Source organism: Ostrinia nubilalis, chromosome 2 (genome assembly GCF_963855985.1).
Source record: "Ostrinia nubilalis chromosome 2, ilOstNubi1.1, whole genome shotgun sequence".
Taxonomy (NCBI): Eukaryota; Metazoa; Arthropoda; class Insecta; order Lepidoptera; family Crambidae; genus Ostrinia; species Ostrinia nubilalis.
Genome location: NC_087089.1, coordinates 10,220,776 through 10,234,167, shown reverse-complemented (window position 1 = coordinate 10,234,167; position 13,392 = coordinate 10,220,776). Strand labels below are relative to the sequence as shown.

General features: G+C 37.9%; 1 protein-coding gene across 1 annotated transcript in view; it reads left to right on the top strand.

The window, feature by feature from the left end:
• The first annotated feature begins 2,111 nt into the window (after positions 1-2,111).
• The window catches only part of LOC135077716 (cyclic nucleotide-gated channel rod photoreceptor subunit alpha), a 63,454-nt gene continuing 52,173 nt past the window's right edge, over positions 2,112-13,392 (top strand). Inside the window, exons 1-2 of the mRNA XM_063972289.1 lie at positions 2,112-2,239; positions 13,194-13,337. Coding sequence (XP_063828359.1) covers positions 2,112-2,239; positions 13,194-13,337 — 272 coding nt within the window. The remainder of the gene's footprint in view (positions 2,240-13,193; positions 13,338-13,392) is intronic.

Sequence of the window (13,392 nt, the reverse complement as noted above, 5' to 3'; positions counted from 1 at the left end):
GGGAACATGTAAGACAAAAATTAAATTTCCAATATTACAGACCTTCTAGAGCAGATGCCGCGAAAACTATACAATTTATAGAAAAACTTGTGTATCTCACCTGTAGCAAATTGAATATGCTTTTTTTGGTTCAAAGTAGTCATACTCAATACTCAATACTCAATATGTTTATTGCTTCCTTAAGTACATTTAGGTGTTACATATATTTTATTTGGAGATCATTAAGGACCCTGTCATGTCACTAGGACGCATAGTTTCCGAGGATTAAGCGAAAAACCGAAAAGTGGCACCTTTAAACCCCCCTCTCCCCGCCGGCTCAAGGGCTAAGGGCGGGGACTTTTGCTATGTTCACCACCTAACTAGGCTAAATAAAGTCCCGAGGTCAGAAATTGTGTTCCACGGATTTCTCTCTACACCGTCGTTAAGGCATTCATTGACTGGACTAAATAGATATCTTTCTAAAAAAATTTCGTGTCACAGTGCTTCTAATAGGTACTCATACGAAACGGCTTCACCGATTTTTGTGAACTTTTCTATGTAAGTATATTCAGTAGGTCTGAGGGGGTAAACTATTTTTCATAGCTCTTGGGGATAAGGATTTTTCAAGTACAAAGCCGCGGGAACAGCTTGATAAAAAAAAACGTAAGAAGTACCTACTACTTACCTCATCAATAATAATATACTCGTACTCATACAGCACCAATTCCTATTATATTATCAGTTGTTTCCATTTTTGCCACTCCACGCATGGGTGCCAACCGTGGTGCCAACTAATATGACTGAGTGACAGACGAATGCGAGAAATTGTTAATTCGATTCCTGGAATTGAACCTTCGCCTATGAATTTTCTACAGCTAGTTGCAGCATTGCGGTTGATTCACAAAGAGGAAAACGGCACAACAATAGGCTCATTCGATTTGTGCCCTTATTCATTCGCAGTGGCTCACGCTTATTGTCTTTATTGCGTGCCCTTTGTGCCGTGATTGGCCCTTTGACAGTTTATAAGGGAGACGGGGGCTTATCACAGACTTCCCTTTGTTACGTAACGTGTGGTGTGTTTATCGCGGCCCTAAATTTTTATCTCGCCTTTCTGAGTGATCGAGTACCCAACATATGGGTGCAAATATGGCGAAAGAATTTCCTTTTCATTAATTTAACAACTTTATAAAGTTGGGATACACACACATGATCAGCTACTTTATCTATACGTGTCTAAATACTTGTGAAAATTGTAACTGAGTTCCACTTTTTTATTTTTAATAAATTTAAATTACAGGCTGGAAATAAGATTCGTAAAAAATGGAGCGAAAAATGTTATTGCGCTATTTCTGCGCTGTTATTTCTGAAAAACATTTGCTTCCGACGCTGGGAGAGCGACAAATTTGACGTTTCTAGATGTTTCATCAGATTGCTGCAGTAGCCAGCCAGCCAGTTAACTTAATTTGTTTACAAGCTCATAGTCTTCATTAGGTTTTACGCTGTAATAAAAATAGGGGCCAATATTGCCATTAAAACTTACCTAGTCTTTCCAAAACATGCAAGTTGGCTAATTTGGACAAGTTATGTCAACTTTGAAAATAAAATCAATAACAACTCGTTTACTGGATCAGTCTGCTTTCACCCATCGCATAGGTTCATCAAATTACGGTGAACTTAAAAGGATGTGAACTTAATAGATATGGATAAGGCACTTTGTTTGGAAACGCACAGATTACAGCGCGTAATCCCATTACCTATAGGTACGTAACATGCTCCAATGTTTATGTTGATGTGACGTTAACAGTACAAGAAAGTAACGCTCACAGTACATGAAAGTAAACACAGTTCGTTCGTTAGTTTCAGCCAAATGACGTCCACTGCTGGACAAAGGCCTCCCTCAAGGCTTTCCACAATAAACAGTCCTGCGCTGCCCGCATCCAGGCTCTTCCCGCGACCTTTGCCAGATCGTCGGTTCACCTAGTAGGAGGCCTGCTCACGCTACATCTTCCAGCCCGTGGTCGCCACTCGAGAACTGCCCCAACGGCCATCATCTCTACGAGCTATGTGCCCCGCCCACTACTACACATGCAACCACAGTACATGAAAGTAAACTGGTGTGTTTTGTTGCAGAAATGATGACGTGCCGGCTGGGCTCGCGGCGGCTGGGCGGCTCCCGCGGCTCGCTGCAGGCCGGCACCGCGTGCACCGCCGCCAGCGAGCTCGACCTCTCCACGCGGTCCCGGAGAGCACACAAAGCGAGGTTAGTTGTCCTTGTTACACGCCTTAGAAGGCTCATGACATCAAGGTTGTGACGTCAGTTGTTACACCCCTCATAGAAGCAAAGATCAGGCCGGCACCACGTGCACCGTCGCTAGCGAGCTCGACCTCCCCACGCTGCCACGCGGTCCCGGAGAGCACACAAAGCGAGGTCAGTGACGTGGGCTTCTGACCCCAAATGCATGGGTTTTAAAATAAATAAATGTCTCTAACCCGGCCGCTCTCCAGAGAGACCACCTTCTTCTCATGGTTCTGGAGAACCTGCACATTCATCATCATTTCAGACAGGACCTCCGCTGATGAACATAGGCCTTCTTAGGTGAACGTCCTATGCTGCGCTTGCCGGTACTTATGCCCGTTTTCACCATCAATCCCTCATTTTTAAATGACCCCTATGCACATGACATGAATTTTGTTGTCAAAGGGGTCACTTAAAAATTAGGGATTGATGGTGAAAACGGGCATTAGCCTCCAATCCAGAACCTTGCTGCCTCATCGGCCGTCAGTTCTGCGTGCTATGTGCCCTGCCCATTGTCACTTTAGCTTGCTAATCTGTCGGGTTATGTCAGCGACTTTAGCTCGTTTACGGATTTTCTCATTTCGGATTCGATTCTCCATAGCACGATGGGCATATTTGAACGTCAAGATTAGATATAGGTACTCTATCACGTTGGAGTTACGAATATATTATTATATTGTATAGATGACCCACGCTGAACTGTCCCACCAAACTCAATGATAGGGGGGCGCTACCATCGTTCAACTATATGGTTTCCAACATGGCAAAAATCGGAACCAGCGATCCGGTATTGACGGTGGCGCCCCACTGTCAATGTCATGGATAGGACAGTTTAGTATTTTGGAACTATAGTTCTTGCAACTCACGAAGACGAGTGAGCTTTACTTGTGTGTGTGTGGGTGTAAGTACATGCACATAACGATAGTGTAATGTCTATCAAAACTTTTGAAAAACGAACAGTAGCGAGCCACTACACAATATGTAAATCTCACTCGCCTTCGTGAATTGCAACAACTATACATCTTACTACCATCCCGTTACGTTCTCACGTATTGTTTTATCCTATCCCATACGGCTTCCCTCTTTGTTCTTTGTTAAAATCATTCTTAATAAAATTACAAATCTGTTCTATCAATGAGACCTGCTATGACCAGCTGGCATGTAATTCGTCAGCCAACCACAGATAAGATTGATTTAACAGCACGATAATTTCATTGACATTTTGAAAACGTATGTTTCATTAAAGTGAGTGAGCGCGTTGGTTTTAATTAATAATTCTGGTTAATAATTAGTACAAGGGAGATGATTGCTTTGTGTATTTTATAATATACTCAACATCAAATAAACCGCACCTTCCGCGACGCGAACTTTAACGATTTTCTTCTGATACAATCATAGTGCCCCAACAATATTGGTGTTATTTGAAAGCCCAATAAATTTCCTTAAAGAAAAACACATTTAATTTCTTAATAAATGATTAACATATACCATAAATGTGACTTGAAAAAATACCTCACTTTGGGCCCACCTATGGGATCAATTAGACCAATTTTTATGGTTATAAAACCAAATAATGATCTCACGTGTCCTTTTTAACAGATGGATAGCGATTAATCACAACTTAACAGTTTTATAGCCATAAAAGTTGACTTTAGCGTAACTACCTATTTTTTGAAGAAGTGACTCTGGATCCTTCTAAAGACACATTTTTGGGGCAAAAACCTTTCCTTTAATGAAATGAAGGTTAGAACTAGGCTTTTAAATGGTGCCAATATTGGTGGGAAGTGGGGTTGCATACGTTTGAAAATGCTTGTCGCGGGAGGTGCGATTTATTTGATGTCGAGTGTATATCAACATTTAATAATAACATACGAGTATTCATTAATTTTATCTCCGTTAAAATAAACATTGAAAGAGATAAACGTTGTCGAATGTATTTTCTCTTCGTCACTAATGAAGACTCATGTAAAATAACCGAATGAAATTCTCGTAAATGTTAATTAAAGCTCTTCAAGGTAGGTTGTATAACATTTAAAATGTACGGTGTTCAGTAAAAATTGATATTTAAAAGGTAACGTAATACCCTTTTACCGCGTACAAAGTTTTAATGCATTCGCAAAATTTACGATAGTTTTCAATACACGCAGTATTCTGAACATAATATGTGTCAGAAACGAAAGGTAGGATGTATTGCATTGCACATAATAGGGGTTGCAATTTTTTTTTGGAATACTAGGTTTGTAGGAGGAAAATGCGTCACTCATTCGTATTATTACCTTTCTATTTTCTGAACTATGCATTAGTTCCCATATCTTTACACACTTAATAGTGCGTAATAAGGGCACAAAGAGAGCCCACTGAATAAGCCATGTGTTATGACGATGCGGTTGTTAGTTTTTATAATGCCAAAACTTTTATTATTTATATTCTAGTACTCTCCGAGTCTTACCAATTGTTTTAATGAACCAAACTGTTGCCAAAAGAATTTAGTTAGATACATTTGTTTTTTCATTGGTCCGTACAAGGACGTCGCGTTGCCTGAATGATGAATGTGTGAAAAGCGGTGCCCACTCAAAAACAAGTTTGTCCCTTCATCTATCAGTTCCACGAAAATTAATGTGAGTAGCTTGCCTCTTTGGCCTTATCCTTTGGACTAGATCAATCTTGAGATCTCGTGCGGATAACCCCATTCTGTCAATCTGTTGATATATCTTACGAGGAATCCCGAGTGTAGTCCTATCAACTGGAGTTCTAAGTATCGTAACTCAAACCTCATATGCTTCTATTTTAAGCTGCTATAATGATGCCATTTTAAAACAGTACTGTCTTATAGCAGCTCAGAATAAAAGCATATAAGGTTATTTTTTCAGTAGATGATAAGTACAGGGTTTGCGGCGTTCCTTCACTCGGCAATAGGGAACAGCTATGGGAATCCTTTGGTTGAACCAACCTTAATATACTAACAAGTTAAACCAACTTCAGCGCAAGCCCTGCACCTCTGAACAATTAATTTCATTAACTCACGATAAAACTAAGCACAACTAATCCATTTGGCTGATTTGAGTGCGTACGGCAATTCGCCGCATTTAGAAGCTTCGAGGGTAATTGAACAAGAAATCCTATTTAATCGTTTAGCAAACCAAATGTGGCTTTGATTAACGACATCTGTGCATTTGCTGTTACAAGTCAATGCATGGGTAATTTCGGAATTTGTGTATTACTAGCGGCCGCCCGCGACTTCGTACGCGTGGATCCCGTTTTACCCCCTTAGGGGTAGAGTTTCGTAAAATCCTTTCTTAGCGGATGCCTACGTCATAACATCTACCTGCATGCCAAATTTCAGTCCGATGGGTCCAGTGTGCGTTGACAGACTATGTTAGTCAGTCAGTCACCTTTGAGTTTTATACATATTATACATATAGATTAGAATCATTTTGACGGGATTTCTGCCATGTACCTTATTTACGAGTCTGCGATATAATAATTATTCTAATGTAAGATTTTAAACTTTCGCATTCCATTTCAAGTAAAATAGAGTCGAAAGTCGAAACGTCAAGCCGTGAGTACATAATGTACCTAACTCATATAAAAAATTCTAATGTTAGTTATTCTAATGGTAGTATATTTAATATGTAATATTTTACATTCAAATGCACAGCGAAAAATATTTTGAAAGCTATTTTCGGTTGAATGCGAAATAGACCGGCAACGTTGGATTTTAACCTATTTTAGCACGGGAGAATAGAATAATATAAATATCGCTTGGTTACATAATTTGGTAGATTGCGAAAACAGTTGAACTAATGGATAAAAATACAATGTTTTGCTTCGTATTTATAAACATTATTTGGTAATTGATCGAAACTATTCCGACAATTAAAAAAAAGTATTTAATTTTGAGTCGTTAGCGAACAATAAAACTAGAGTACACACATAAGTATTTAGAAAGTGGTTTATTGAAAAAATTTGTTCCATTAAATTATTAAATCAATTATTCCTATGTAATTAATAAAAAAAACATATTTTTTTCCGAATTCTAATGCAAACACCTACAAAATTGTGTAAACTCTGTAACCAAAAAAAATAATAATAATAAATGTTCCTTTTGATTAGAACCACCTCAGTGTACCGTTCCCCGGTGATTGTATAAAATTTAAACCGTGGAAACGTTGATCACTCAAATTGACTTAAGAATTAGAGCAGCCGTCTCAGTTTCAACAAAACATGAAACGAAGAGCTTATTTTTGGATGTACCTAATTCTACGGAGTTAAAGTATTGTTCTGAAGATACCCAAAGTATTAATAATAAATGGATGGCCTATATTTAGGTGAGTTGCCTTTGGTTGGAATTCTTGAGCAAGGGTACAAACAAAACTTATTTTAAGGTACCTAATTTGAGGCTACAGCAAGACCTTATGCGTTAAGTTTTAAAATACTCGTATACTTATGGTGCCAGCTTTTTAGTATTACCTATCTAAGCTTAGGGGTGCTTCAGACAGTATGATTACGCACGACTTAACAAAAATCATCATAATTTTGTACAAGGATTACGTAATTTTTGATAACTTTTACAAAATCCTTGGGTAATGCCCGGACAAAAACTAATAAAGTTTTTCTCATCTTATTTAATAAATAGGCATACCTTGAGCCCCAGATCCTTTTGCAAGTCCATTTGAAGGAATGTTTCAGTGTGTGATTTTTTGGAAATCCCTCTAAGAAACTAGAGCGTTGCTCTTTAAACTACCTAACTAGGTATCAAACCTTACTTCACCCGAAGACTGAGCGCGTTAAAACATTATAATATGTAATCATCACCGTGATGCGGTTAAACGTGCCAAGTCTCCATTAGGGCGAGGGTAGAGGGGTTCGAGTGCTGTCCTTGTTTGGGCAAGGAAGGGCTCTCTCCTTGAGGGCCGCTTTAATCACAAGTGTTGACGATGGGCCCGCGCACGTGAAAAAGACTACCGCAGATTGGCTCACAGAGGCACGAGATATTGATGTTTTTGTTCCTGTAATGGACGTAATGCCTGTTATCTTTGCAAAGGATGAAACAATATTTAGTTTGTATGACTACAGATTGCTATCGTTACTTTATGTTTTAAATCGATCTTGAGATTCAGTTTTAAATAAATAAATCAAATAAAAATAAAAATTCTTTATTTCAGACAATTTTAAAAGTCCATATTAAGCGGGTTCGAAAATAAACATACACACTAACAATAACAAATTCAAAAACTTGACTAATTAAAAAAAAATCAAAAAGTTTTACGCCTCTAATCTCTTATAATTGACAAAACTCCTTTAAAAAGTGCTCTTGGCTGACAGACATAATGTAGTCTGGAGGTAGAGCACGATAACCAAGTGCAAAAAAAACTCTATATTACATTATAAGTTCTTTTTTGTCTTCTTAACAGGCTCTAACATAAAATGTTTTCATACAGCCAAAGACTGTTTTTATGCCTACTAAGTCAACCGACACAAAGTGCTAAATAACAGCAATATCGGTTGTAATAATACCTCACAGAAAAGCTGGCATGTTCATGGTAAGTCAGTGTAAAATCTCGACGCCGCGCCGCAACACCGCCTCGCAACGATGAAAATTGATAGTGTCGGATTATCTGCGCCTTCTATCAACAGCCATCGTGCGTAAAAAGCCTCAAATAAGGGTAAAAATGCAGCTTTGGGGGTATTTATAATGATATAGGGTAATGTTTTCGGTTCTGGCGACAGCTGAGAAGTTGTAATAATATAAAGTATAAGTAGGGGGAAGGAAAACATCTATTGATATTATTCTTTTAGGTTTAGCAGAATAAAGAAATTCACTTCTAGTTCGATTAGATTTTTTCTGCATAAAAATGCCACGAAATTGGTAGGAAAAAAGAAACATTTGATTTTCAAAAAAGAACGTCACGTATTTGAAAATGGAAAACTGTTTCATAATAAAGAAAAACCACGAGAATGATTTTGAAAAAAAGAACGTCACGTATTTGAAAATAGAAAAACCATTTCATTTTGAATAAAGAACCACTTTAAAAATGTAAAAAAGTATTTCACTCGCTTGACACAGGTTTAGCTGGAACTCCACAGAGCTTGATATACCGCTGGACACTAAGCCCGATGTGCGCGCCTGAACACAAACCTTGCCCGACTGACAGTACTCGTAAAGAGAGGAATTAATTGCTGCTACGCGGAACGGCATCGATTTAAGCTTTACGCGTCCGGGCCTGTACCTTTGAAATGAAATTTAGTTTTTGCCGCTGTTTGTGCGAGAGCGCCTAACGCTGTTTACATACCAATGAATTAGAACTATAAAAGGAGGTGCTTTTCTTATTTGCTATTCGATTTTTCCTCCTCATCACATTTACCTTTAAGCTTTTAGGTAGATTTTAGGCATTTACGGTATTTACTACTTAAGTCTTTGTGACTGATTTTAGTAACCTATTCCTCAGAACAAAGAACACTATTATTGACAGAAATAAACAAAACTTTTTAGTGTAAGCAACAATATTTCGGAGTTAATGGATTCCGCTGGCACCGATAAGTTTTCTTATTTTAGGCACATAATGGTCTAACCAGACTTTCCATTATTAGGTCTTAGCAATCACACTTTACACGCCCTAGTTACCACAGAATAGTCCTAAACTGTAGCCTATACATACAAAATACGTAATTATTTTTATCTACTGGCTTTATTACGGCCTAAAATATAAAATGAATAACTTTTTATATACTTTTCGACGGTCGCCGGAAAGGTCCGCGCGTGTCTCTGGCGGTTGAATGTAAGCGTTATTCTTAAACGACTCTTGAAAAGGCCCATTTATTCGAGGTCTGCTTCGACCCGTCGGTTATGTAGTATCATAGTGAAAAGAGTTTAAAGTAAAACATTTTAATCTATTTCTGGACTTTACGTAAATGATTTCGTGAATCAAAACATATTTAAAGTAACATTGTCCTTTCTGTCATTTGTCAATTTATTTTTTTACATAATTGTGCTGTAATTCTTATAGCACCTTTACTTCATGAATGAGTTGCGTTCTTTTTTTGAACATTGTAACACTATGGAATATGACGAAAACAATTAGCCGACCAAATAAGGATTAGGCTCTCATTCGTTGCCAGCCAGTAGCGTCATAAATATTTCTTACTATTCATTTTTACTATGAAACATGAACAGCGACTCCGCAACAGAACCGATCACATTTTTGAACGGTTTATATCTCATTTCACGGTACGACAGCTAGCGCCGAAAGCGGTTCTTTAGCCTCCAGTGCTGGCATTGGGAAAACCAATTTCTACCGGTAGCCGTTCGTGTGATACTAAGTCGATTGAACGTCAAACGAATTTCCCCCTTCAGAAATCTCATATCTACATAACTGCGCAGATAATCGCGTGCGTATTTTTACACCCGCGATATTATGGTTATTATGGTGTTTGTACGTACGGTATAAGTCCGTCTGTTCCTTTTATTGCCCCGACACGGGTATTTTCGTAATAAGCTGCTATATAAGATTCTTATTCTCAGTCTATTTTAGTACCTATTTATGCCTAAGAGCGTCATACCAGTCATGTAACAGGTGTAAGAGACAGATAATATCAATATATCAATGCTGAATAGCTATATATATGGCGTAGGATAATTTAGCACCACAATTTTAGTATTAATACTCACGATCTTTAACCTAAAACAACAGGAGTAGGTACCTACATATTGCTATTTCGGAATTCTTCTTCTTAGTTTCGTGTGGGTTGTACCAACTGAAGTTCAACAGAGGTCTCGACAATCAAAGAACCTACGCCTTTACGTGCCTTCCAAAGAGCACAGAGTCACATTTCTATTCAGTCGACTTAGTTATTTCAGACTCGTAAAGTTCTGTGTTGTTCCGACTTGTGAGAGCTGGAAATGTACACATAAGAATAATCCCATCAAAAACAATACTTGTCAAAAAAACCAAGTCTCGCAACTCAGTTGTTCTACGGTAAAAAGTTGTGAGATCCATGTAATACCAAGTCCAGGCCAGGAAATCTTTAACGTTTTACATAAATATATTGACTTGGCCATCGCACTAAATAATTTAATTTACACGTGTTTTCATGCGATGGCCAAGTCAATATATTTATGTAAAACGTTAAAGATTTCCTGGCCTGGACTTGGTATTACATGGATCTCACAACTTTTTACCGTAGAACAACTGAGTTGCGAGACTTGGTTTTTTTGACAAGTATTGTTTTTGATGGGATCTCATTTCTTTTTGTATTTTGTAGACAGCAGTTATGTATCTAGAAAACTGGACCGAAATTGAAAAATTTTACTCGACTTGGCGGTTGCACTACCGTGCCCCCAAATCTCATTTCTTTTTGTATTTTGTAGACAGCAGTTATGTATCTAGAAAACTGGACCGAAATTGAAAAATTTTACTCGACTTGGCGGTTGCACTACCGTGCCCCCAAATATTTTAGTTTTTCCTTGATTCATACACCAAACACTACTTATATTCCAAATTTGAAGCTTCTAGGTCTGCTAGAAGTGCCTTAGAGTTTTGATGATCGGTGAGTCAGTCAGTGAGTGACAAAATTAAGTAACTTTGACCCGTTATAATTCTTAAACTACTGGTTCAAATTGAATGAAATTTTAAATATACCGTGTCTTTACAATGCCTGCATAGCTAATGAAAATTCAGCCTTCTAGTTTTATCCACAACGAAGTTACAGGCGGTCGAAAATGGCCTGAATTGCTTCGAGAAAAGGATGGTACGGCCGTGCCGCTTTTTTGCTCGACTTGGTGGGGGCACTGCCGTGCCCCCAGATTATTTTACATGGAATTCTTGTGGAAACTATGTTTCAGCATAGCTACAATGTCTACTGTATACTTGTAACGTACCGTCATTGTTTATTGGTATTATACAGGGTGTTTCTTGTAAGGTGTCAAGCCGAAGGCAGGTGATAGGTGAGGACTAGACCTATCGATTTCATGTATGTTCTACGATTTTTCATAGTTTAGAAGTTATCGTTAATTTTGTGATTTTTTCAAATTGTATGACCCAGTAGGCTTTAAATTTTTTTATCTTTTTTTTTGGGTCGCCTTTTCTCAGATTTCTTTTTTTTGACAGATTCCCTATTAATTGCAGATTTTTGAAAAAAATAATCAACTTCCTATCTTTGATGCAAGATACAAAATTTTTGCTAGAAACATGAAAAATATGCTTTTAGCGGAACATTCTAAAATTTTCAACTTAAAGGTTTGAAAAAAAAAAGAACTTCCATAGGTCCAAAATAATTTTAAAACCTGCGCAGTTTTCGGAACTTTCATAATAACACAAAAAAATATGTACTTAATAGGCCATTATTTTCTGTAATCGCTCCACTCAAGTGGCAAGTTGGAGATTCCGTTACATGTTTTTGACTTTCTTAGGACTAACTAATGTTTGCAATTCAAGTAGAACATACATGGGGGTGAAATCGATAGGTCTAGTCCTCACCTATCACCTGCCTTCGGCTTGACACCTTACAAGAAACACCCTGTATATAGATCCTGCCTATTGTTAACATACATGGTCATATCTAATATAGGAACGCCAACTCGCATTGTTTCATTCATCAATGTATGTCAAAGTTAAAATTAGATGGTGCAAATCAGCCTCAGTGTTTGTTACTTTGTGAAACTATTTAGTGCTGACCAGCCGTGATTGTGGATACTTACTTACTAGTTAACGATTTGTAACCTTTGACTGTAGATAATGTAATACAATTTGTTTTCACAATTGCCTACAGTATGTCGTAAAATGACTAAATAAGTCTATTATTCTATTTTGTTACGAGACGAAATTGAAATACTTTGATCTATCAGTATGAGTAAAAGAGTTTTTTTAATGCAAGACAAGGCAGGTATTTGACCGCAATCGTACTTGGTGTTAAGTAAGACGCAGTCTAGATGGTACATATCTGTCCTGTAAATACCTATTCACTCTCGCTTTGAAAATGCCTGGATTATGTTTTCAGGAAAGACAGCAGCAGCAGCGAATTCAATTGCAGGCTGTTTTTCAACTTAGGTGTAGGTAGGTATGACTGTAATGTATTAACGTTTCTACATGAGCTATATACGTAACTTCGCCCCAAGGGATACGAGCTCAATGTTCCACTGCTTGCTGGGATGGAATCCATCTATTAAATATACTGAAAATGATAGGTTGATACGAGTATGCCTATGAATACACGAGTTGAAGTTTGTCTAGCACGTTATTTGAGTTGGTTTCGAACGTGAATATGTTAACACAAATTGGGAACTAAGAAAACTTTGGTTGTTTACTTTACAACTGTTTGATACAGTTATTTAAATTTATAAACATGGTGACAGTATTTAATTAGGGGTTTCAGTAATTAGGTATTTAATAATAATAATAAATACTCTTTATTGCACACCAAAGAACAGAACAGAAAGAAAAGGAACACACAAGATACAACTAGGCGGTCTTATCGCTATGAAGCGATCTCTTCCAGATAAATTTAGAAACAAATAATAAAAAAAATGAACCAATTACGTGTCACAACACTTATTTATTAAACCATGTGTACTTAAGTATCTACTAACAAAACTCGATTGTCAACTGTAGTATATACCTAATAAATAAATAAAATAAAATAAAACCAAATTTTTTTTGTGTAATGAACAGTTCAAGCCTCTTATATCATGCAAATTTTTACAATTCCGTAGATTTACCCTTTAGAATGCGAAAGCGAGTGGTTCTGGGTTGTTTGCATAAGGAAGCTTCCCTCTACTCTCACTTGGTCATCGGACTCATCGGCGTATTTTTTTCGTTGCTACTCGGTAACTCTTCTTGTCTAACAGTTGTTAGTTCTGATAGCAGCCTTGGTCACAGCCCTTTCCACCTGTATATTTTTTAATTATTACTTTTGTCTCCAGATTAAAACTGCTGGGTGCTAGCGGCGAGGCGCCCCTCCTCGCCGGCTGGCGAAGTACGCCGCACACGCCGCACGCGCCCGCAACGCCGGCGCCGCACCACTCACACAACCACCTCGCTCCTCCGCATTGCAACGGCACTGACAGGTAATAGATACTATAGTATACGTGAGATACAGAGTTAGGCTACCGCTGGGAGCTA